Source organism: Acanthopagrus latus, chromosome 1, assembly GCF_904848185.1.
Source record: "Acanthopagrus latus isolate v.2019 chromosome 1, fAcaLat1.1, whole genome shotgun sequence".
Lineage (NCBI taxonomy): Eukaryota > Metazoa > Chordata > Actinopteri > Spariformes > Sparidae > Acanthopagrus > Acanthopagrus latus.
The window spans coordinates 27,865,565-27,891,334 of record NC_051039.1 but is presented as its reverse complement, the minus strand read 5'-3'; the positions used below and the strand labels follow the sequence as shown (position 1 = coordinate 27,891,334).

The 25,770-nt window shown below is 42.5% G+C and overlaps 2 protein-coding genes across 6 annotated transcripts; both read left to right on the top strand.

Moving 5' to 3' along the window:
- Positions 1–495: 495 nt before the first annotated feature.
- Positions 496–10,614, top strand: trim25 (tripartite motif containing 25). 3 transcript variants are annotated; one of them, XM_037093995.1, is made up of 12 exons: positions 496–635; positions 948–1,563; positions 1,850–1,945; positions 2,663–2,896; positions 3,428–3,596; positions 3,684–3,710; positions 3,965–4,015; positions 4,277–4,405; positions 5,062–5,154; positions 5,526–5,666; positions 6,995–7,054; positions 7,155–10,614. In XM_037093995.1, the coding sequence occupies exons 2-12, from the start codon at positions 967–969 to the stop codon at positions 7,685–7,687; spliced, it is 2,130 nt and encodes a 709-aa protein (XP_036949890.1). In that variant the 5' UTR covers positions 496–635; positions 948–966; the 3' UTR covers positions 7,688–10,614. The 3 variants fall into 3 exon arrangements, with proteins under 3 accessions (XP_036949890.1, XP_036965784.1, XP_036957834.1); XM_037101939.1 differs by lacking the exon at positions 496–635 and adding an exon at positions 677–829; XM_037109889.1 differs by lacking the exon at positions 3,684–3,710.
- Positions 10,615–11,480: 866 nt separating this feature from the next.
- On the top strand, positions 11,481–25,396 carry LOC119006388 (E3 ubiquitin/ISG15 ligase TRIM25-like). Of its 3 annotated transcripts, none has more exons than XM_037086972.1 (9): positions 11,481–11,612; positions 16,673–17,270; positions 21,223–21,318; positions 21,494–21,727; positions 22,398–22,566; positions 22,941–22,991; positions 23,275–23,472; positions 24,280–24,315; positions 24,955–25,396. In XM_037086972.1, exons 2-9 carry the CDS (start codon positions 16,692–16,694, stop codon positions 25,098–25,100), a joined length of 1,509 nt encoding a protein of 502 aa, XP_036942867.1. In that variant the 5' UTR covers positions 11,481–11,612; positions 16,673–16,691; the 3' UTR covers positions 25,101–25,396. The 3 variants fall into 3 exon arrangements, with proteins under 3 accessions (XP_036942867.1, XP_036948293.1, XP_036934894.1); XM_037092398.1 differs by lacking the exon at positions 11,481–11,612 and adding an exon at positions 15,733–15,837; XM_037078999.1 differs by lacking the exon at positions 11,481–11,612 and adding an exon at positions 16,132–16,351.
- The last annotated feature ends 374 nt before the right edge of the window (positions 25,397–25,770 follow it).

Genomic DNA, 25,770 nt, shown 5'->3' with positions numbered 1-25,770 from the left:
AATGAGCCTCCTTATCTTGTTTTCCAAGAGAGAATCTGTTTCACGTGAGCATTTTACTATCTTTGGCTGCTGCTGTGCTGCACAACAACGCTACTTTAAAGGTGCAACATTTAGTCTCGGTGAAGACATTTGCATCAGAGGGGAAATTCTTCATTGGCTGATTTTGTTTTACGAAATGAACAAATAACCTTCCTTTTGTGACTGGCTAAAGAAACAGACCTCGAAGATCGAGACGATTTCAATCTGTTCCACTTTTACATTTGACGGTTGAGAACAGTGTGGCAGGGACCTTGTTTTCCTCTGAGATCAGCTCTGTTTGTTCAGTTATGGAAACAAAATGTGTTTCTGAGTTTGTATTTTTACCTCAGATATACTGCAGTTTTTAAATTGGGAGTTTGAGTACTCCAAAACTACATAATGCCCCTTTAAAGAGTAGTCTACTACTACGACGACGTGGAAGAAAGTACGGGACAAGCAGTAGAGAGACAGAGGGCGGGATCTACCCGGGTGTCGTCACAATCCTGATACTGGACCAGCGCTGTCAGTCACCAGAGTCACACCGAACTGTGGGGAGCTGAGGTCCGGCGACGTCCAGTTGGACTACCCACCACTTACCGTGCACTCGAGGATTAAAGGTATTGTGGAAGATTTCGTCGAGGTCTATGGACGCTTTTTACTTTGTGGGGTCGTGTTTTTAAAATTTGTGTATGTAAATATGAATGAACAAACCCGACGCGAAATGTCAAACCACGTCTCGAGATACGTTCTTTTATACGCCCACTGCTTTAATTCACAGTAACCGACTACTGCGCTCAAGAAAGTACGCCATGTAAGGAAAAAAAGTCGACACCGACATTGAATATTGCAAGCTAGATTTAATAGTGAAGTATATACTTTCGTTTTCGCGTAACCTACGTGATAAGTTAAGTTTCGTTTCTCCCTCGCAGCTTCATCTGACGTCTCATCATGGCCGACACGGAACAGAGCCAGTTTTCTCTGATGAGCCTGGAGGATGAGCTGACCTGCAGCATCTGTCTGAGTCCCTTTGACTGTCCGGTGACCATCCCCTGCGGACACAACTTCTGCCAGGGCTGCCTCCTCGCCACCTGGAAGGACACCTACAGCTGTCCTCAGTGTCGGACCCTCTTCGCCACCAAACCGGAGCTGAAGAAAAACACGGTCCTCAGCAGCGTCGTCCAGACCTTCAACCTGAGGTCGAACAGGAACGAGACCAGCCTGGTGGTGGAGGAGAGCAAGGCGGAGAAAGATGATGTGGTCCGCTGTGACACCTGTATGGAGGCAGAAGCGGCCCAGACCTGCCTCACCTGCATGGCCTCTTTCTGCGAGGAGCACCTGCGGCCTCACCGGGAAAACCCAACTTTCCGTGTCCACCAGCTGATTGAGCCTATCGGCGACCTGTTGGAGCGCATCTGCCCGGACCACCACAAGCTGATGGAGTTCTTCTGCAGCCAGCATGGCCGACCAATCTGCAGCTTATGTCTCCAGCAAGTCCACAAAGGCTGCACGTTCATATCACCTGAGGAGCAGAGGAGCCTGAAAGAGGTGTGTGTTTGTCAGTAACTTTAAAGGGGCAGTTTAAACAAATCAAGAATAAAAAAACTCACTTACCTCTTATACCTATATGTAGTATAGTTTTGGTGTTTTTTGCCCAGGTTGTGACATATCCACCTCTTGGACTTGGATAGAGCTCCTATAAAGCTTTGTCCAAGCTCCTGTAAAGTTTGTTATTACTCTCACAGGATCCTGTGCAGATAAAGACCACCATTCACTTTGAACTGTGTGTGTATCTGTCTGAATTAACTAAATCATCATATTCATCTGTTTGTAGTCTGACTTGAGAGGCAAGTTGAGTTTGCTGGATGGGAAGATGACCAAAAACGAGAATGTTGTCTCTCAGATGCAGGACCTGCAAAACAAGCTCAAGGTAATGCTCAACATTTGATGATTATTGTAATATTCACAAACATGGGAAAATGAGTGCATTTGTAGAAGAGGAGGCTGGGTTAAAATGAGAAATAAATGAGTTAAAAAAGACTCCTATATTTGACATGATTATTATTGCCTGATAATGTGGGAATTATTACTGTTACAGCTTCTTATTGGTGTGCACATTCAAACACAGGGATCCAAAAACCATTGAACTATTTATTGAGTGGGTAGATAGATGGATGAATCATTTTTAATACTGTTGATCTTCTAAGCTAAGGAAGGAAGGTATTTTTAAAGCCTTCACCAGGATCAGGTTTCAACTTTATCTCACAGGTAACTATGCTTAGTGGCTCCAGCACAGTGCATAATGTACCTTCATAAAATTCTGCAATACTCATAGGTAAGTATCAGCCAGCTCTAAAACATTACATCATGATTGGTGTGGTAGCATAGCCTTAAAAGAATTGAACAGAACACACCCAGCACTTATGTAACCTCCCCGTCACTAAACTCCTACTCTGTGCACAGGTGAATCTTTCCAACCACTCCTGGTCTAACAGAATTGACATTCAAGCATGACGCTCTTAAACCGTGTGATTCCTCTTCATTTTCAATCCATAACCATGAGTTTTTGTATTGTTTTTCAACGATGCTTCTGTCATTTTGTGTTGTTACTGATCTGTTGCCGGATCCTCTCATGATCCTCCCCTAGGACTCGGCAACCAACAGGAGGAAGGCGTTGGCCGCTGACTATCAGCAGATGCGGGAAATGTTGGCTCGAGATGAGCGAGATGCTCTGAATGCAGTTGATCGTGAGATGGAAAGTGGTCAGACCAAACTCAAAGGTCTCATGAAGAAGTTTACTGAGAACATTAATATTATGAGCAAAGCTAAAGAAGATATCCACAGTCTCCTGAGTCAGTCCCAGACTCTGGCCTTCCTACAGGTGAGACAGCTGTGATCAATTTGCATAGTGTCGCAGTTTTTATAGAAAATTGTTGTGGCCTAGATAAACTGATCACTGGTCGCTAAGGCACTTGGGGGGTCTTGTGTAAGCCACAAGCATGCCAGCCCATAACACGGCCAGATGTTATCAAACCGAATAAACCAGAACTGGCCAAAATCTGGCTTAGAGTTCATTTCTGTTCTGGTGTTTTTTTGTTTTTGTTTTATGTTTTAAGTTCAACCCAAGCCTGATGTCTTTATTAGAAAACCTGTTTATATACAGTATTTAATATTTAATTCTGGAAACCCTTAATTCACTGCTTATGCCAATGTAGTATTTACTATTCTTGAAAAATGTCCACACTAGGAATTGGATCTTATCTTCAAACCATGTTATAAATAAAGCTCAAGAACAATTCTCATTAAACTTTGAGGATAGAATTTATTTAATCTCTGCATATGCATCATCTAGGCTGTTGTTAATACATTTTTGCTCGATTAAAGAAAACAAATTGTATTCCTCTCCTCTCAGACTTCATTTGACCTGCCGGCAGCCGTTAACTTTGACCCTTACACTCCTCGAGTCAACCTGGACTCCAAGAAAGTGATAGCAACTCAAGCCTTTGCTGCTGCACTCAAGGAGCATCTGACAGAGATCTTCAAAGACCCTGTTGAGGCCAGACTACTCAAACTTAAACCAGGTACTTTTTTTTTTTTTGAAAATGTGATGTAAGAAGATGTATTATTAAATTATAATGTAGTCAATCATCACACTTTTCTTTTTGCAGAACTAAACACCAGCATTGTTGCGTCAGGTGAGATGGTGTCATGGGAATTACTGGACATTAAAGCAAAAGTTGACTTTAGTTTTGTGTTTTTGGACTAACAGTTTGAATTTCAGAGAAAATAAAATGTTTCCTTGTGTAATCATAATACCTGGGATCTTCAGGGCTGTAACTCAGCAGGTGGAGCAGATCGGCCACCAAATGCAGGGTTGGTGGTTCGATCTCCAGCTCCTCCTGTTCACATGTGGAAGTGTATATAAATCCAGTCCCTTCACTATTCACAGATGAAAAAGCAGTTCCTGCCTCAGGAAGTACCGGATCTAAGCAGGAATCTGGTATGTTCAGAACATATACCTATGCAACAAAATGCATGCCAGTGTGTATGACAAAAACATTTGTGGGTTTTTGTTTGTCAGTACTTGTGTGCGTTGTGCATGCTGAATTTCTGAAGTTAATAAGTCAATAAAATACCTTAATATGTCTTTGTCTAGCTTACATGCTCTTTGAGAGGGTTAAAAACGTCTTTGACTTGCATTTTGTAATGTGAATCAATCGAAATGTCTTCTCATTACATCGTCCGATTTCATAACTACCAGACCCTCAAAAGCAGAAAAGAAAGCCCAGGTCCCACAGTCCAGGAGGTCCACCCAACCTGCCACCCTTCCAGCCACAAGTGCCTCTTTATATGACACATCTGGGCCTTAATCTGCCCCCGTATTATCAGGGTAAGTCACCGGGCTCTTGTAAGTGGTCTTCCATGTAGGGCAGGCAGAAGACAAATAAGTAGGGGGAAAAAAGTAGAACATGGCAGACAAAATGCGAGGAATTGTCTAATAATTAACACATTTTTAATGAGTAGGTCCTTAATAATCCCATATTCAAGGACTCTCAGGAGGAGTCTTTACTTATTTGAACTGCTCAGTGGCAGATTCACTGTTAATCAGGAACAGCTCATGGAGAAAGAACATACTGAGGGATACAATATTAATATATCTTTAAGTAAAAATTAGCAGTACCTGTGACTCACAGCTCACTCACTCTTGGTGAGCTGCTTCCAGATCAACCAGTGAATGGCAGAAACTAGTAATGACTCGTTTATTAGTAATTAATTAATCATTAGTTATTCTTTTTACGCTGCAAATTGCTCATACTGAGTAGCTACCAAGTGGTCCCTTATTATCTCATTATAACCTTGCATTACTTACTATGAAGGGTTGTAGCTCATCATCCTTAATTCAGATCATCATCACTTAGAATAACCATGACTTAGATGACTGAGAACTTTCATCACTGTATTGTAAGATGTTGCAGATACTGGTGCATGCACAAGTTTTAGTTGATGCCCAATTTTGGCCCCTACTTTTGCTTATTTCAATTGCAGGGATGCAGTGGGCTACAGGGCAGCCAGAACCTCCCATGCTCCCCAGTCCAGGTTCCCAACTCCAAGCCAAAGGCCCAAAGAAGAAACCTCAAAGTAAGAAATGGTCAATTCTTGACTAATAGATTATTTATTATTATTTATTATTAACAATTTATGGCCAGTTTATACGGTACATCTGGCTGTAATCAGTGTTCTAATGCAATACATCCTCCATAAAGTCTGTTATGTTATGATTTTAAAAATGTCTTCATTCAACCTAATCATCATATGGGAGGCTACAGTTTTGGTGCTGCTAAATTGTAGTGTGTTATTGTGTGAAGTTTCCTATGCAGTGTGTTACTGCAACTGCCTTGTCATCGATAACAACTGAACATTGCCTTTATTTTCACTGAAGTTAAAAAGGCAATTTTATTTAAAACAAAAAAAACATTGTTTTTGTTGTTGTTGTTTTTTTGTTATTTTAGAACAGACCAAAAAAGCACCCCAGTCCACTGAGGCCAGTATGGGAAATAAGGACCAAGCCAAATCACTAGAGAACCTGATTAGTTTTGGAGCGAGCGACGAACCCAGAGGCTGTACTCCTGGAGCTGAATTACAGAAACCAGGTAGACACCATTTACCTTCCCCTGGAAAAAGTACTCCTCTGATTTAGAATTGTAAAATTTTTGGACTAATGATGGTTATTAACAGAATATATTGTATATCAAAATCTGTGCAGCTAAAGATATTTATACAGCGCACAATCCACAAAAGGTGTAAGTGTGTCTTTTGCGTCCCTTGGGATCAATTTGTCTCCGTCCTCCTCAACTTCTGCCATCTTTCCATCAAGTAACGTAACTCACTCAAGCTAACGCGTCTCCCCTGCAGCAGAGATGTTGTAGGCAAGGATTGGTCCATGATGTCACTGTCCCTCATTTCATGGAAATGCTTCTGTCGGCTCCACATACTCGGCCGTGTATAGCGGTGTTGTCACTGACTGACCCTTTTATTTCAGACCACGGCAGAAAGCTCCGCTGCGCTGAGCCTCAGAGGTGTTCATAAAAATGTAGCTTGTGTGGACGCTACAGCGCTACTTGGTCAATAAACGAGCCAAGCTAGTGAAAAGCTATTTCATTCAGAAAACAGCGACGCTACCACCACGCTACTGAGAAATGTAGTTAAACTAGTAACACTGCTACTTGTAGCGACGTTACTGCCCAACACTGGCTACGCACATAGCATATCGTACAAACTGTTGTTTTCTTGTCAATAACACAAACTCTGTGGACATAACTCACAGGGAATGCAAAGTATTTCCACACCAGTGATTTCAGAGAAGCAGGAGAGGGTTTGAGTTCTGTTGATTTGACTCTTATATCAGGTGTTGCCATGTTGTCTTTTCATTGGCTACAGCTTCAGGTTAGAGGAAGTAACTTGTTGCACTACAACATGGTGTGTGTGTGTGTGTGTTTTTTTTCCATCTTGGCATGCATGCCAGATGTGACACTAGGGGCATGGCTAAATCCTCATTTCCACTCTTTTTCTGCTTCAGTTATAGTTACTCTTGTGGTTTGCAGTTATTTAGTGACTTTGTACACAATTACAGTCTCCCATGCTGTTGCTACTGGATTGCTTTTTGTATCATGATGCAGCTAAAAAACAAAAGTACAATGATTCGACAAAAAATACAGGTCAAGTCTTCACGACTGATGATTCAAATCAGTTTGAGTTTTAGGGGACATCCTTACAAATGCCAGACATGTATTGACACAGCTTACTTTTATCATTTAAAAAATGCAGGTTTTCATACTAACATGCATCCTAAGCGACGAGAAAATGCACCTTGAAATTACTTGAATTTGACATGTTATGTAAAACTTGTAAAAATATGTTATTTTTCAAAAGCTTTTATTTGATATCCAAACTAAAAACTACTATTTGTCTTCTGTTGTAGAAACTTCACACATTCCACCAGACATAACATCTGCTGAGAAAAGAAGTGAACTATTGAAATGTAAGTATATGAGTGTAGCAGCTATATTTCCCTGTTAATGATGATGATAATAGCAACCATATTTTTTAAATTATAATTATTTTATTTTTGTCCGTAACAGATGGCACAGTGCTCACTTTAGACCCAAAGACGGCCCACAAACGCATCTCCCTGAGTGAGGGCTTCACTAAGGCCTCTGTGTCAGATGAGCACATGGACTACCCAGATTCCCCTGAACGCTTCGCTGTCTGCTCTCAGGTGCTCGCCTCGAAGGGTTTCTCCAGAGGGCGCCACTACTGGGAGGTTCGACTCAGCAGCAACAATTTCATTGGCATAGGCTTGGCTTACAGTAGCATTGACCGCAAAGGCCCCACCAGTCGGCTGGGCCGCAACGCCCAGTCCTGGTGTGTTGAGTGGTTCAACGTCAAGCTGTCCGCTTGGTATAACAGCAGTGAGACCGTGCTGATCAATCCCAATCCAAAGCGTGTAGGTGTGCTGTTGGATTGTGAGGAGGGCACAGCTACGTTCTATAATGTTGCAGACAGGGCATATCCCTTCCACTCCTTTGTGTTCCCCTTTGCTGAAGCGGTGTATCCAGCTTTCTGGATTTTCTCAAGTGGCTCTTCCATTACGTTGTGCAAACTGCAGGCGTGAGGAGCATATGCTCATAAATGGCATATGCAAGAGCACAAATACAAACAGTCAGCTTGCTGTTCTACCCTCTCTTATTAATAATGCAAAAGAAAGCCTTGCAAGTTGCATTTAGAAATTAAGTCTCGAATGGGTTTGAACAGTGAACACATATATCTATGCATACATATATATTCTGATTATACCCAATGTTTGAAGTGGAAAGCCAATGTTGTCTGTGCAGTTGCAACTGAATGGCATATTCATGGTATCAGATGAAACAATGAATGACTCAACTATTAGTGCTTATTACTGCTTGTATCGTTCTGTTAGGTTTGCTTAATACCAAGAAAATGAAGGAATAGATGGTGGTGGTTATTCTCAACAGTTACTGGCATCATGTATCTCATGTCCCTAACTGTTGTTAGTTGTGCTTTGTGTGATTTACAGCTGCTGACTGTGGTTAAGTGACCATAAAATTCTTCTTCTCAAAAAGGAGTAAAAGTCATTGTGACTCGCTTATATGTCAGTCACACACAATCAGTACTTAGAAACAAGTTAAATGTATTACACATGATATATTGCCTATGTAGAAGGAATAGAAAATGCTGTGTTTGATGGCATAATATGTAGTATACAGCAAGCAAGCAACAATTTAACCAACTATAATGGCAGTCAGTAAAGTACGTACCTGTATCAAGGCCCAGCAGCCCTATTTTGTACTCAGTTATAGATACCATCCACAACTTTGACACCTGATTTTGTTCATCAGTATCCATGTATTACACCTTGAGAAATTAATGAAATGTCAAAAAACACTCCATCTCAGAATGTTGAAAGTCCGTCCCTTCATCCAGATCCTGTATTCCTGTATTTAATATGTTCTATTCTTGGCAGAGGCCCACCCTCCATTCAAGTTTCACAAAAATCTATTCAGTAGTTTTTGTATAATCCTGCTGACAAACAAACCAACAGTGAAAAACATATCCTACTTGGCAGAGGTAAAAACTCAGATGGGCTGTCAACCAGTTAGTTTCAGCTGGGTGTCTTAATAGAATGAAGACAGGGAGGAGCGGTAGCTAGGGTTACTTGGGTTTGTTTCAGTTTTCAGAGATTTAATCTACTTTCTCATTTTCTATGCTCAGAACAGAATACACACACACACTGTTCAATTACAGTACAGCATATGTGTGTGTGCTGGTGGCTCTCCCATATTTATATGCGGACCATTTATACCACATTGTAGAATGGTTAGCAATACACCTGGATAGAGAATTGAATCAATCACATCACTCGCGAACATGTAATTATAACTGATAATATTGGAATGATTGTTTTGGTGTGTGTTTGAGGTTGAAGATATTTTGAAATGGGTTTTACATTCCCTATAGATTCCTTTGCGATGGGCTAGAAATGTATTTGTTGCGCAACGTGATTGGCTTTCCATTCTGCACAAGCAGTGTACCTTACAGACGTATGGAGGCTTCTAATTTTCATCTTGAGGATTTAATTGATATAAGCAATGTGAATCAATTGAATCACCCAGCTCATTTCTTCAACTTTTTGACTGATTAGAAAAGTGGTCATATGGACTCTGTTCTTATCAAGTTTTGACAGTCTCTTTTTCTTCCTCTTAACAATATACTCACGGCATTCTGCCTAGATTGGTGGAGTTTGAGCCAGGAAATATTATGAGGAGAAGGAAGGGATAACATGCAGCAGTAATCCTTGATCAGAACCTCAGATGTCATGCTTGCATGGACTGCCCCATAGAAATACAAAGCCATGCTATTTTATGTCAATGGCAGGCATTAGACAAGCTTAACAAGCCATCAGATGCTCTGCTGGCATTTTGTCAGGTGGTTGGATGGAAGTAGGATGCATAGTTTCACAGGGGTAAATTTTTTGTTGTTATACAAAGTTTACCCTGGCCTGTACGATGTGTTTGCTGAGGCGCGCTGGTGACATTAGTTACAGTGGCTCATTTCCTGCATTTGGCAACACTGGAGCACATTAGTGGTTGGTCAGTGTCCCTACTGGTCACTTTGATTTAGACTTACTACGAGTATGCTCATCTTGCAGGTGCTACATGATGTAATAAACTGCGGTTGTCAAGCAGTTTAGATCTGTCTACACAACATACAGTACATTAACAGTGAAGTTAACTTGGACACAGTTCTCTCTGTTTGTTCTGACAAAGGAAGCCTAAGTACTGACCTCATTGTATTTAATGAGTTTACAGCTGGGAACGGTTCAGACATTGTGACTGTTATGGTGAATTAATCCATTAACTGGCTGTTAGTGACATGCCAGTATTTAAAGGTGCAGCATATCACCACATGTAAAGTGTAAACCGGCATTGGGAAATCTACTGTTTTCACTTTGCCGTTGCATATCACAATGGAGAATTCTGGTTTGCGAAGCTCTGTGAACCTACTGAGAGCACTCCCAAACCATAATAAGTGTCTAATAACAGACAGACATTCTGTTGACACTGGTTTACTCTCACTACCAAACTTCATCTACACAATGGGTGTGTCATTGTGTAGCAGAAAAAAAGAAGATAACATATTTCCTGCAACATATGACATGAGTTCTGTTATGGCTTGTAACATATCCTCGATCAACCTCTGACTCCTGTGGCTCACAGATTATTTTGTTTTTTGTTGTTTTGCTGAGCTTAAACTGAAATATTGTTCATGGCTCTTGACATCTATGTGGTTCCCACTGCATGCGATTTGATGCTGATAAGCTCACATTAAACCAACCAAAATGTGTCATGCTTGCATGTGTGGTAGTTTTATTCAGTTTACCCAACAGGAGATGCATAGATTAACTATAAATATATCTGTGTGAATGCATATTTCTGTATTTGATGTAGTTCAATTAAAATCATGTTGTATTACACATTAAGCAATGATTGGTATCAATAAACATGTGCTTCTCTTTCAGACACTCTTCTTTTCTCTTTGTTAGAAGCTGTGAATCCAGAATTACACAGAGATTACACTGATATTGATCTATGGATGTTACTCATGTCGATCTACAGATACTATATTTATTTCTCAAAATGACTCTTTATTCTGATGAAGATTTAGAAAGTCTGTATTCCAAACCAGAACTCATTGCTCCAGTATCCTGAAATATTGTTTTTGAATATTGTTGTGAACAGTATTTGCCAGAGGTCTGACTTTGTTGAGGGATTCATACACACAAACACACACACAGTCATGAGTCATATTTACAGTAGTGAGCTGGTGGTATCTGCATGAGCACAAAGTATGTGGGGGTACAAGTAAAAAAACAAACATATATAGTATAACATTAGTAAATGTCCTGTATATAGAGATAGTACATGTCCGATGCCCTATATATGATAGGTGTGGCCTGAGGCTTTTATTTTAAAGGTGCAACTCAGGTGTGTTAAAAGGCACGCACAGTGACCATCAGGTGTGTGTAAACTCGGGCATCATACTTTTTGTTTCTGTAGCACCTGGCCGACAGAGATAAGGACACAACGTTTGTTGATATTTCTTTTTCTTTTTGTGGCTGATATTGAGTAACATTATCACGTGTTGGTGTAGTTGTACTTAGGTGGAGGGCGACTGTGTGTATGCTAGCAGGGATGCTCTGTTGGCGAGATGAACCTTCATTTTAGCCCTGTTAACAAGCAATTGCCATTCCTCAGCTTTTCTACATGGAGTATGAAGACATGCTGTACTGTAAGTGTGAACTGCATCTAAAGTACACATGAAGTGTATAGCCAGGTGCCAACATGTGCATTTCTCTGTATGGAACAGACCTCAGTGAGAAGGGTCGGAACTCGACAGCGCAGTTTTGATGAGTGTGATGCTCTTGCATTAGTGCCACATGTGAGGAAAACCAAAAGAGAACCAACGCTTCCTCTGGGAACTGAGGATATCAGCGCAGGCCGTGGTTAAATCAATCGGTCAGTATTTAAATCCCAAAGTGCACTGCATAACTCTTGCATTACAAAGATGAATGAATATTAGAGAGTGGTTTAGTGCCACTGAGATACCTTGTCCACCAAATTTCAGGCAGGTTAGTAATGAGTAAAACTCACACTTGGACTCATTCATTCATATATTCAAACAACTGGTATCTAATCAACCTGGTCACTACGGTATGACAGAGCGGAAACAACACCAGTTACTCCTGATTGAGTTTCAGTTGATTTTCATCATGGAGGTATGTTAAAATCTGCCAGACACCGATTGCCTCCACTGGTGGCAGGTGAGTGCCTCCCTGCTGGAGGAGCTGGAGAAATCCAGAGCTCTACATGTGGCTCAGCTGGACGAGCAGAAACACGAGAACGACACCTTTGTGGCTGCTCTGAAAAATGTTGAGCAGGAGTTGCAGGTTCATCGGGCTGATTGGCAGGAGTCAAAGACATCCCTCATTCAGGCCACAGAGGGTCTTAAGATGACTCTGTAAGAAAAGGAGCAGGAGTGGGATGAGAAAGGGCACTCCATGAAGTCCCAGCTGGAGGATCTCATGAGCATGAAGTCGGAAAAGTAGAAGTGGTTCCAAAAAGTATTTTTGTACATCCGGTTCCCTCCTCTGAAAGTCTACTTTTAAAAAAAAAAAAAAAAATGGTTTAGGTCTGTTGCCACCACAGGCCTGAGATATTTACAAATGTTTTTCTACAGCATAAAATAAGTAATTAAGTGTGCCACAATTGAATTATAAAGTGCTTACATGTCTCAGAAAACAGCGGTAGCCTTAATGAGACTGCAGAGGTTGTCGAGGACATTAAACATCATCACACTGAACACACTCATCTACTCACTAATCTGTCTTTGCAGGCCAACTGTAGTTACAAACTATTCTAACTTTAACATTACAACTTTGTAGATATTTTCAGTTTCAGAAAACGTACATAATTGTGTATTATCTGTGACGTTTAACTCATGCACACGGCTGGAGAAAGGTCTGGCTGCAATTCTCAATTCTCTCTGGCTTGTTTGCTTGTCTGTAAAAGCAGTTGGTGTCGTCTTGGATGGCGCTTGACCCAGGATGCAGTGATGGTGCCCCTGCAAACTGGTGTCAGGATTGGTCTGCACGGGGGGAGGCCAGCCTTGGCATTACAATGTCTAAATCTTTGCAAAAGCAAAGGTAACAGCTGCTATCTTATTTATGCTTACTGCAAGTGAACAGGTTAGAGAAACTCACCATTTTCAGCTTGTTGGTTGTGTGTTGTTGCTGTGTCATGTAGTGGTGGGGGTTTTTATAGTGACACAGACAGATAGTGGAAGGAAGGGATAATACATGTCCAATGATAGATTTCATACCAACAGTCTACATCCAGCTTGTCGGACTGTGAGACCAGGTGTGCTCAGTTGGTTGCAATTTGCAACCACACTGCTAGATGCCACTAAATCCCAAGTGTGATGTAGCATACGACACCAACAGCTGCTCTGATTTTCTGAATCCAGCCGTCTTGTCAACATGTTCATGTAATGTGCGCACCGGGCAGAGCGCATTCAGGCTTTCGTACTCCTGCGAGGAGAAAGGAGGAGGACAGAACACTGACAGCTCAATAGGGTGGCATGACAGTGCTGGGTTAAAAACCTTGGGCACAAACGCGGGGTTGGACTTCAGAAAAACCTTCAAAATCCCCGATTAGAAACTGCATGCATGTCGGGTTCACCGACAACGCATGTATGTCACTCACGCACTCGGCCGAAGCCAACGCGACTAGCAGAGCTGTTTTAAAGGAGAGAAATTTAAGCTCTACCTGATGCAAAGGCTCAAAAGGTGGGCGCGACAGTGCATCGGGCACCAAGGATAAATCCCACGGGGCAGCCAAGCTCCTTGACACTGGTCGAAGGCGCCTGGCTCCTTTCATAAACTGACAAACGAGAGGATGCTGACCTGCCGTCTTGTCCCCAAAGCCTACGTGACATGCCAATATAGCGGCTAAGTACACTTTGACAGTGGAGAAAGCCAACCCTTTGTCCAGCAGCTCCTGTAAGAATTACAGGGACAGGGCTCTGGAAAGCTATCACTCCTGTTTTGACGCACCAATCCTCGAATGCGCGCCACTTGCCATCATAAGCGCAGTGCGTCGAGGAGGCTCTGGTACTCTGAATAGTGGCAATGACGCTATGTGGGAGCCCAGTAATGGCCAAATTCCCCCTTTCACGGGCCAAGCCCATAGAGCCATGCGCTCCGGATGAGGATGAAAAATCTCTCCACGGCTGTCCATGCAGCAGCTGAAATATCTCCGCTAGCCAGTGTTTCCGGTCAGTCAGTGTTTTCTGCCATCGGGGAGCTATCAGGATGAGAGTCAGGCCCCTCTCCCACACTCTGGCGAGAGTAGGAGTTATCAGCTCTAATGGGGGAAAAGCGTACAGGAGGACACAAGGCCACTCGTGCGCCAAGGCGTCCAGCCCCAACGGAGCGCTCTGGCCCGTGAGTGAGTAAAACAGAGGACACTGAGCGTTCTCCTCTGATGCAAAGAGATCCACCTTCGCTTGGCCATATCTCCCCCAAATCTGAGCCACCACCTCGCTGTGGAGTTTCCAGTCCTTGTAGCGAGGGTTGCCCCTGGACAGCAGGTCTGCTCCCAGGTTCAGTACTCCCAGTATGTGGGTAAAAGCTATTATCAGTCTGTGTGCTAGCATGTGCAGGTGACTTGAACGCAGCCCTCCCTGTCTGTTGATATATGCCACTACCGTGGTATTGTCCGTTCTGACCAGAACATGCTGTCCTCTCACAAAGGGCAGAAAATGTTTCAGCGCCAGCAACACAGCCTGGAGTTCCAAGCCGTGGTTCAGCCACCTAGCTCTCTCTTGGGCGACCATCAGGGCCATGGCTCTTCAGTGAAGACTGAAAAAACTCGGCCTTTGATGGGAGAGCGGGGCTCGCTGCCGTCATGGTGGACTTGTTAGAAGGATGGAAGTGGGAGGTGAGCAGAGGCTCGACTGGAGGGAGGTGGGAGAAAACTTTCTCCTCCATATCAGCCCGGTCCAGCGCCGAGCCTCCCTGAACGAGGTTCTTGGCGGTAAGAGGATTGTTCCAGGACCGGGCTGCCTCTGCCATCCACTCCGGGAAGACCGAAAGGAACTGTCTGGTAGAGGATTTGACTTTGGGCAGCCTTTTTCCCTCATAACGAGACGTGGTGGCCTCTGTGAGGGTTTCTGGCCACGCGATGCCGAGCTTTGCAGCTGCTCTCTTGCAGACATCGTGCAGATCCGAGCCGGCGCGTGGGTTTGGTGACCCACTGCTTTGCAGCCGTCAAGGGAGTAAAGGAGCACTCCAGGTCCTCTTCATCATTGTCAGACCTGAGGCTAATGGACTCATCATCCGAGTCGAAAGCATCTCCCGCGATGTCACCGTGCTTCGCCATTAGGTAGGCTTCGGGGTCATCGTGCTCAGTTAGTGGAGCAATAGCATCGAGCTGTTCGCCCCAGCTAGCACCCGTAGGGATGCCATTTCCCCTCGAGGCTCTCCACTAACTCCTGTGACGGGGGGTTGGCTACCCCCATCATAGGGTCCGCTGTTGACAGGCTAGCTTGGCGTGCTAGTCTGCGTCGGCGGGTCTTAATGGACAGGCGTGCGCAATGCTCACAGGAGACCGGGGATGCTAGTGCGGTGTTGCAGCCCAAGGCACGCGGCACAAGCAGAGTGGGTGTCTGCCCCCGATATCTTGTTGCCACACGCACAAATCCTTGCCAGTAGCTTCACGTCTTCCATGGCAAGGGAAGGTACAAGCTCCGACGTACCGTTAGCTCCATAAGGGGTGGAAGCAGCTACTGTTTGGGGACAGTCTAGCCATTAACACTCAGATAGTTTTGCAGGTTCAGGTATCGTAGCCTTCGTCGACCGAGTGGTTAGCTCGCTCTGTGAACCACATTGCTAGTTCAGCTACACCTGCTGTCTGAGAGGTTGCTTCTGGGAGCGAGAAGAGGTTTAAGACTGAAGAGTTGACGTTATGTCTGGCTTTATAACGAGGAGGAAGTCCCTCCTCTTGGGAGCAGACATCACATCTGTCTGCCAGTCAAGACTGGCATAGTGGAAAATAGCTTCTGGGGACAAGCGTAGGAGGTGTGTCCCATAGTGAGATACCGAAACGAATGTTGAAAGAGAACCCGACATTATGTACATTCTTCTGGGTTTGTAACCAGGCGCAGGGAATAAACAGTCTTAATGTAAGTAATCAGAGTAAGTTTTATGTACCCTTTTTATTTAAAAAATTAAAAAAGACAACACATTTTTAAATTCCCACTTACATACACTGAACTTTCCAGTTTTATTCCTATCAAGGTACAAAAGACTGTTTGTTTTTTTTGTTTTTTTTTTTAGTGTTTTTTGTTTTTGTTTTTCTGATATATAAAGTGATTTAAGACACAAAAAAAAAAAAAAAAAAAGAGTGAGAGAGAGATCCAAAAGAGATCTCAGTGAAAGCTTTGGACTCATCACAAAAATGTTGAACCTGGCTTTTATCCAATGTCCCGATTACTGTTACGGTAACAATGGTGGTCATTCAAGTAAGAGACTGGTCAAGTTTCAAGGAGAGCTATTAACATTTTATCGTCTGTGTAAAAAGCGGACATTCATACGCACACGCGCACAGTACTGGCATCATCAGACGTCATGAATTATTAGTCAGCTACAGAGCTTCTGCTTTTTCACTGCCAGCTGCACAAATTAATCGCACAAAAGGTAGGCCTACGTCGGCGTAAAAGTAATTATGCTTTGTTTAATAACGTAGACATTCGTTCTAAGTACACAAACAATGTGTGTAATGGCTTTGGCATGTATTCCTGCCGCGCTGAGCCGTGTGCTGATGCTAATTATTACACAGAGCTGGCTCAAGGAGTGGCTGCGCTGCTACAGTCATATTGGAATTATGTGTTTATTCCTCAACTTTTCCCTTTTCGCGGTATTTCAATTCCACGGAGTAATGCCTTTCGTTCATGAAAAACAGAGAGTGACACGGAGGAAGGAAATAAAGTAAAGTTAAGTTTCGTTTCTCCCTCGCAGCTTCATCTGACGTCTCATCATGGCCGACACGGAACAGAGCCAGTTTTCTCTGATGAGCCTGGAGGATGAGCTGACCTGCAGCATCTGTCTGAGTCCCTTTGACTGTCCGGTGACCATCCCCTGCGGACACAACTTCTGCCAGGGCTGCCTCCTCAGCACCTGGACCGACACCTACAGCTGTCCTCAGTGTCGGACCCTCTTTGAGACCATACCGGAGCTGAAGAAAAACACGGTCCTCAGCAGCGTCGTCCAGACCTTCTGCTCGACCAGCCTGGTGGTGGAGGAGAGCAAGGCGGAGAAAGATGATGTGGTCCGCTGTGACACCTGTATGGAGGCAGAAGCGGCCCAGACCTGCCTCACCTGCATGGCCTCTTTCTGCGAGGAGCACCTGCGGCCTCACCGGGAAAACCCAACTTTCCGTGTCCACCAGCTGATTGAGCCCATCGGCAACCTGTCAGAGCACATCTGCGCGGACCACCACAAGCTGATGGAGTTCTTCTGCAGCCAGCATGGCCGACCAATCTGCAGCTTATGTCTCCAGCAAGTCCACAAAGGCTGCACGTTCATATCACCTGAGGAGCAGAGGAGCCTGAAAGAGGTGTGTGTTTGTCAGTGTTACACAAGTCTCCAGTCTGGCTATCAGATACACTGGATTAACTGGTATTATGGAAGGAATCATGTCAGATTTTAAACAAATGCTTTTTAGCGTTCTTGATACTTATGATAAATACAAGGATCATGGGGAAACAGCTTATCTGTTTTAGATGTATAGGTGCTGGTAGATTTATTTCTTACCTAAGTTGTTAATGGAGAGGCATCAGTGTGGACTATATTAAAAAGTAGCTACACCTTACATATTCAAGTGTGTTTACAGGTCTTGTGGAGGACAACTGCATATGTGGAAACAAATAAAGCCTTTTGTGGCTCCAGAGAAAGTGGCATGTAAACTGATACATTTCCTCCAGTGATGTCACTCAGTGAAGAAGATGCATTGTGGGTCATGTAGGCACAAGGTTTGGAAAAGGAAGAAGAACACATGGAATAACAAAAGGCAGTATCTCTGGTTCTGCTGTATTGATATTGATGATACGTATCAAACAACATGTCCTTAATAGATATATCAGACCTGTGAACACACTGTGATGTGTAAAATTGTGGGATTTTGCATGTAAAGCTGGAGTTGGTAATTCTGTTGAGAAGCCTGTGTTGTATTTATCATCCAGACAGCAATCAAATTATCAAATGCTTTGGGGAAAAAATCCACAGTATCTGTCAGAGACAGGGCTGTAATAACTTCATCCACTCAATTTTAGCGGCCCTAACCTATTGTATGGGCAGCCTACCTGTCTATCAACCTGTTCTTACCTGCGCTGACTCTGCCCTTCGCTCATTGCACCTGACCGGAGTCTATTCAAAACAGCTGTGGTGAGCATACTGTGCTCATTGTTTTATGGACAGCAGCTTGCACTGCCAAACAGAGCAAGAAAAGGAAGACCACACTCAAGAAGGCTACAAACAAAAACGAGTTGGATAGTTCAAGAGGTGATACGAGAGTCACTGTTGGAGTGGATGGTCAGAGATTTGATGACAACTGATGGAGTCGAAGGCCTGAAAACGGACGCCATGGGAGCTGTGTTTCTGTTGGACAGGTAATGAGCTGGTTTGTTTTGGTTGTCGGGAAATGTTTTATTACTCTGCATTATGTAGTCAACATGGCTAACAATTGCTCCTTATGTTGCTGTCTTATATATTCGCCCAACACGTACATCGTTTGCATTGTCAGTTTCTAACGATAGCTAGCTAGTTATGATAGACTACTGCCGTATGAAACATATTTAAATGTACCGTTACTGTTTACAAGCAGGCCAACGTTTACGCGTACTGTGGATATAATCCATGTAGCAGTGTTCACACCCTGGTCTGTTTGGACATTAGCCAGACGAGCTGTATGTGAGTGACGGACTAATTCTTATGTGCTACACATGTGAAAGGCCAAGACTACTGTTCAGAGATTACATATATCAGTGATTATAGTTTGCATTGTATTTGTAAGCAGATGGACATTTTACAAATATGCTGATGTAGCCAATTTTTTTTTGTCCTATACTTATGAGATGGAGGTCAGTTCACAGCAGAGCCATGTCCTGCTGTTTCTGATATTTCTGCAGAGTCTCTCTGACAGTTGAGTCTAACTTGATGCTGATAGCAACATGGATCAGACCACACCTATTCTAGTAATATGTATCCTTGATGGGTACATTTTATGTACACATATGTCCTTCTTTCATATCAAGTTGGTTTGCCATATGTGCATGAATGTGCTCCTTAGCAGCGATACACTACAAAAAGGAACAGCATCATTTCATTAGCTGCACCAGGAAAATGCTTCAAGTACTGGTCCTAGCAGTCACATGTTAGCCTGCTGCTCGAGGCCATTACATATTAATAGGACACTTTCTTTTTAAGAAAATAGACATTTCACTTCATGATCCGACTGTCAGCTGACCACAGTAGAATGTGGGGCACTCCAAGGTGTACAACAAAAAGTCCAGAAAGTAGAGCTTGTGCATGCTACTGTCAAAATGTGTTGTAAAAATAATAATTAAAAAAGTGACACTATATAAATTACTCTGAAAGTGACATTTTGCTATTCTTTCTACAGGACAGTCACTGCCAAAAGAGTAGAGGATTGCCACATCAGCAGCCTAACCTGTTGGCCAACTCTGATCTCTGTCAGTCAAGAAACCTCTGGACGTCCTTCCTGGTTATAGTTGTTTATGCTAATTGCACAGCACATATTCTAAACGATAAAAGGTTTATCATTTTTGTTATTTGTGTTCTAAAAAATGCAATAAACAAGATTCTTATGTAATTCAATTGGTTTTATTATTGGTGCATCATGTAAAGTAAAAACTGTAATGGGATGGTTGTTTATGCTGGGAATGTAAAGAAAAGGCTTTTATCATTTTCAAGACTTTATTCAAACAAGATTATGCAAAACAAGGAGTAAATACAGAACGACAAATAAATAGGTAGCAGACAAAGTTCCAGCACTCGATGTGATCACTCCAAACTTAGTCCTTGAACTCTTGCCTGTAAAGCAATAGATGAGCAACATGATCAGTGTTTTTCTGATAGCTATCAGTACTACCAGCAATGGCAATGTCAGTTGTTTGCATTCAGTGATAATATTAGGTGTTTACCCACAGCAGAATGAGACATGAGGTAGCTACTTGTAGATAGATGTGATGAAAACAATGCATTCACTCTTCCTCCTATCGCTTGTGAGGACTCCCGTCGGTGGTATTTGGCAGGCACCAGACTGTGAGACAGACAGTACGCCTTCACTGTTTGAGGGGAGTGGCTTTAGAGATAGGCTGGAGTGCAGAGGGCGGGGTTTACTGGACCGATACTTTCAAAATCTAGTCTCGGCCTGATGGTTTTTCCATCTTACCAACCCCAGCAACCATCGGCAAAGAAGTGATCTGTTTCCCAAACTTTTCCTTTAAGGTGGTTAGCAGCTTATTCTAATCTTAATGCTAAGATTGATAAATATAATTTACAATATTAAGGCATCAATGTACAATACAGTGAGTCATTTAAGACTCCTACTAGATCAGTGGTACTCAGATTAGGGAGCGGCCCCCTCTGGGGGGAGTGTTATTATTTGTACAGAATCTGGACCCAAATGCACGACTCAGACAACAGGTTATAACACGTAAATAACAAGTTTTTTAATGTTCAAACATGCAAACAAGTGCAAGGGAGAGGGATGTTGCGTTGTCCTGGGATCCAAACATGGCTTGTGAAGTCACCAGTGAGAGCGAGGGTGAGGGTATCGTGATGCGGCGTCCTGTGGCACGGTGCAGTGAGGTCTGTCTCTCCAGTGTACTCACACAGAGCGGAAACACAGGAGAGCAGGTGACTGGCGGGCCAGTCCTCAGGCAGGGAGGAAGCAAAACACGAGACTGCCATGCAAGCACAGCAATCTGAGACAAGGTGGAAAAAACACAGGAGTATTAGCCACACAAGCTAAACCACAGAGCACAGGGGCAAAAACAGAGAGGAGCCAGGACGCAAACAACCACATAGACTGAAGAAACGATCTGGTGACAAGCAGGAGGGAATCCAGAGGCTTTATAGAAGGTTGATTACTGGAGTGGATTCACCTGGTGCTGCCTGTGGAAGGAGACCTCGCCCACATGCACACACACAGAACAGACATGGGGAGAGACACAGGAGGAATAATACAGACAGGGAAATACAAAACACACACACACACAAGGGAGAAGGCAGGGCTGCCATGATGAGATCATGACAGGGGGCATCAGGGGGGCAGAGGGCTAGCACAGCCATGGTAAAAATATGGAGAGAGACTAAGTTGAATGAATGTGATTAATGTGTGGAAAATAAACATGATTTTGATGATGCTATTGGGCTGACCTTTATATTACTACCATAAAAGTTGCCTCCCTCATCATTAATGATAAAACTTGTAGGGTGAAGTCATTGTCTGTGTACAGAGACTGTGGTTTTTGTCTGTCTTGTAGACTGACCTCAGAGAGAAGTTGGGTTTGCTGGACATGAAGATTGAGAAGACTGAGACAGTTATGTTTCAAATTAATGACATGCAGAGTAAGCTGAAGGTATGTTTTACCTGTTAGATTTCCCCCCTTTCATAAGAATAGAACACAAATAAAGTGGTGACTCATTTACAAAAGAAGTCGTGATGGCAATTACATAATGTCGGTGTTTACATCTATTTGCTTATCCTTTACTGTATTTACTGTATCTGTGGCTACTGTCATGATCCTTGCCTAGGAAGCAGCTACCAAGAGGAAGACAGCATTTGCAGCTGTGTTTCAGCAGATGCGGGATATGTTGGCCCAAGAAGAGCGTGAGGCCCAACATGAGGTGGACCACGAGCTGGAGACGGGTCAGATGAAACTTCGTGATCTCATGAAGAGGTTAACTGAGAATACTGAGAACATGAGAAAAGCCAGAGAAGATATCAACGGTCTGCTGAGTCAATCCCAAACCCTAGCCTTTCTGCAGGTGAGATGAACATTGTCACAGATGGAAGAAGTAAGGGAGGGGGAAAAGGGTAATGAATGAAGGGTTAGCCTGAAGAGGAAAAGTTGTCCCAATATTGAATGCACTTGGAATATGTGTCTTTTAGGTTAGTTTAAACGGCCCCTCTTCATGCATTACTGAGACAACATGACTGAGGCAGAGAGAGAAATTGACCTGTATATTATTTGGGTGCATGCTATGTTTCAGCCACCAAAGAATTCAGATAAATATGAAACATTTTAACTACAGCTGCAGAAAGTAGTTAGTCAAGTAACAGGAAATAAATTTGCGATTTTCATTTTTCAAAACTGGCTGATACAGTTAATTAGATATTATTGGAGTAAAATGCAAAACATTTGGTAGTTGCAGATTTGTACATTTTTGGAATTCATGCTCCTCTCTAAATTATATGATTAAATGTCTTTGGGTTTGGACTGTTGGTCCACCAGCTTGGGCAGTTGGATATTATAACAGCTGTTTGTCTTTATTTTCAGGATATTTGATTAACAAAGTAATTAATTGAGAATTTATGTACATTTTTGCATCCCCTAGTGATGCTGCCAATCCCCACAACTATGACATCCCTGTCTTACATGACTTGGGTAAAAACACATCCCATTAATAAGTGCTTTCTTTCACTGGTTCCCCACAGGCTTCATTTGACTTGCCAAGGGCTACAAAGTTTGAGCCTCACACCCCTCGGATCAACCTGGACTCCAAGAAGGTGACAGCAACACAGGCCTTTGCTTCATCACTGAAGGACCATCTGACAGAGATCTTTAAACAGCCTGTTGAGGCCAGACTGGTCACACTTAACCCAGGTGAATATGCAGGAACATGTATAGTGAGAAATTTTACATGTGGAGATGTATCATGAAAGTATAATACAGCCAATCATCAAAGTGTTTCGCAGGACTTAATACAGGATATCTGCAGCTGCTAAGTTGGCTCTGAGTAGATCGATTATTTTCCTTGTGTAATCACTGTATCTGAGGCCTCTTGAAGACAGCTGTGGCTCAGCTGATCATCCACTAAAATGCAGGGATGGTGGTACAGTCTCCAGCTGCTGCTCAAATGTGGAAGTGTTCTTGAGGAAGACACAGAAACCAAATGGTAGCAATGTAGCTTGCTACCATTGTTGTGTATGTGTGCAAGGCAAACTGTAAAGCACTGTAAATGCATTTACCATTCACAGATGAAAGCGCAGCTCCTGTCTCAGGAAGTGCTGGATCACAGCTGGAATCTGGTATGTTTATGTCTATTAAAGTATTATTATAGCAGAAAAATACTGTTCAAGATGTGCTTTTAATGAAATACCTTCTTGTGTATGACAAAACACATTTGTATGTGTGCACACTTAATAATAATATACCACTGTAAATCTCTCAAGCACATGTGCATTCATAAGGATAATCATTTTGAATTAATTTCATTTCAGTTTGACTAGTATTTTGTAACACACACAGTTTTACACTGTGCTAACACTTAAAAGTACAAAATGTCTTCTCATACCAGCCTCTCTGTCTCAGAACAAGCAGATCCTCCAGAGCAGAGCAGACAGACCACATCCATCGGTCCTGGTTGTCCACCCATCCAGCCATTCTTCCAGCCAGTTCCCGTACCTGTTTATATTGGCCAACATGGAGGCTGGAGCACACCCCAGTATAGACAGGGCCAGGCACCAGGCTCTTACAAGGGACCTCCATTTAGACCAGGACAAAAGACAGGTAATATAGAAATCATCTTGATCAGGGTTTCCCCCAGAAAAATATATATAACCCACACACTTTATGTTAAGGATTGCTTTTTTACTACTGAACAACATTTATAACAGTGACTTTAGTAAAATAGATGTAAAATGGAACAATACAGCTGTTGAATACATAATCAACATTCATAATTTTTGTAGGTTGCTCCTTCATTAAATCCTAAAAATATGGTATATATATATATATATATATATATTTATATTCTGGGCACTAATGTGTAACTCGTCATAACCGCTCATGTACTGTATTTCCAGTTCAACATTTTCAAAGGTACGTACGTCAGCCCTTTTATAGGCTGTGATGAAAAGTTATGGGGAGCACATGATCTTTATCAAAATTTGAACACGTTTCCAAGAAGCTAAGGAGCTAACAAGGCAGCCAAACTCAGACCTTGCTTGTCTCATCCTTTTTGCTCATTTGTCTTGACGATTGAGCAGCACAGCTTAGTTGACAGTTAACAGTTGAACTGGTGTCCCTGGGCTCACTGGTCAGCTCTGAGCTATCCAGTCTCTTCGTCACCATTCGTCCCACAGTATGTCATGAATTTTCACTTGTTTATGAAAAATATAGTACCACTGGCATTGTAGAGTTGCTGCCTGAATCAGAACCAGGTTTCTACATGCTGTATGTACATGCACTGTAGTTTAATGAAAAGTCTTTAGTGACAGTTACAGAGCATAATCAGCTGTAATTTGTTGTTTTAGTAAAACAAATGTGTTTCATGTCAGTCAATGTGTGCTGCTGTTTTCATCTTTCCTCATACAGACAAGAAAAGTGATACGGGTCACCACTCCTCCCACAGTATGTCATTTACCTTTTTATATTCCTTTGCACACTGAAATCTGATTTTGATGACTGTTATCTTGTTGGTCATGCGCACAATTACCAGGCTTGGTCTATTGCTATTGATTGACTATTGATAGAACATCATCTTAATCACACCCTGTTTTTGTTTGTTGGAGGAATTAAGCTGTTCAAAGTTATAATTATCGGTCTCACATCATTTAACAGATTATTTGAATTTTCACTTGTGTATGAAAAATGTTGTACCACTGGCCTGTAAATGTGTGATCTGAATTTGAGTTGTGTTGTGTATTTGTACATGTGCTGTAGTTTGAGGTGTGGTTGTTTAACTAGAAATGTTGCCTTCCACTGAGTAAGATGTCACGAGTTTAGCTTGGCCAGTAATAACCATGTGTCACAGGTTTAGCAACTCCGTGAGTCAGCAGTGGACTCGAGTTCACAGGGAACTTGCCAACTAAAACATCGGTTTATTTACCTTTACTACCTGAATTATCTGTATGCCAAGATGTTAACTCTGGTTGCAGTTTGATAAGAGTTATTATTACAGAGAGTGTTCCACAAATCTGTTTGGCATGTTGCACTACTCTCATTCTGTGAAAGAACTACTTAAGAAAGCTTTTTGCATATTTTCTTTAGAGCAAGTCAAAAAGCCCCAGAGTGCTTCAGGCGGGAAAAAGCCAAGCGGAAAAGGATCCGACTCCACTAAGAAGGACAATCCTAAAAGCCATCCATCATCAGGAAAACCAGCTGGACCCCATCCACGGCCGCATAAAAACAAATAGATGCAGCAGCTGCTATATGTGCTTCTGGAGTCCTGATACAACAAGTCAATATAACACTCTGTATGCTATAAATGTAGAGACGGTCAGGTGGTCACATGATAGGGAGTTGCATAATGAAATTGCTTTATGTGCTTAGATAAATTCGGATGTGGTAGACATGGCTTGGAAATGCAATCCCAGATTGTTGTTTCTTAAGTATTCATCCAGGGCATGTGTTAAAGAAAGTTTGCATTTTGTCAGTTGTATGTTTTGTCTTTCTCTGATCCGTACACCGTGACCTTGCAGTCAAACTTGTATACTGTAGTTGGTGTAAATTCTGGTGCCACTTGGGTGTTTTACAGCTTTTAATGAGAATTTTAAACAACAGTAGCCGCTGTACACAACACTGCCTATGTATGCAAGTTCCTATACATCCCTGGTGCTGTGCATGGCCACAAAATACTAATTTGTGGCCACAAAGTAGATATAATGTGCGCACAAAATACTAATTAATAATATTAATATCATTCCTGGACAGTTAGGTAAGCAAATCAAGCGCACCTTCTCTAGAAACTGCAACAGCTTACATGATGATTTGATATTAGTTAAAGTTATTATTTAAAAAAATAATAGTTAACTTGTAGCACAGTTATTTTGATTGCTGAAAGTATTTTAGTAATTTAATAGCTCC

Excerpts from the sequence above, each read along its gene's own strand:
- trim25 (XM_037093995.1), top strand. The coding sequence starts at position 967 with ATGGCCGACACGGAACAGAGCCAGTTTTCTCTGATGAGCCTGGAGGAT. Across the intron at positions 1,564-1,849 it reads AGCAGAGGAGCCTGAAAGAG|TCTGACTTGAGAGGCAAGTT; the intron begins GTGTGTGTTTGT and ends ATCTGTTTGTAG. Across the intron at positions 3,597-3,683 it reads ACTACTCAAACTTAAACCAG|AACTAAACACCAGCATTGTT; the intron begins GTACTTTTTTTT and ends TTCTTTTTGCAG.
- LOC119006388 (XM_037086972.1), top strand. The coding sequence starts at position 16,692 with ATGGCCGACACGGAACAGAGCCAGTTTTCTCTGATGAGCCTGGAGGAT. Across the intron at positions 22,992-23,274 it reads TGGATCACAGCTGGAATCTG|AACAAGCAGATCCTCCAGAG; the intron begins GTATGTTTATGT and ends TCTCTGTCTCAG. Across the intron at positions 24,316-24,954 it reads GGGTCACCACTCCTCCCACA|AGCAAGTCAAAAAGCCCCAG; the intron begins GTATGTCATTTA and ends TATTTTCTTTAG.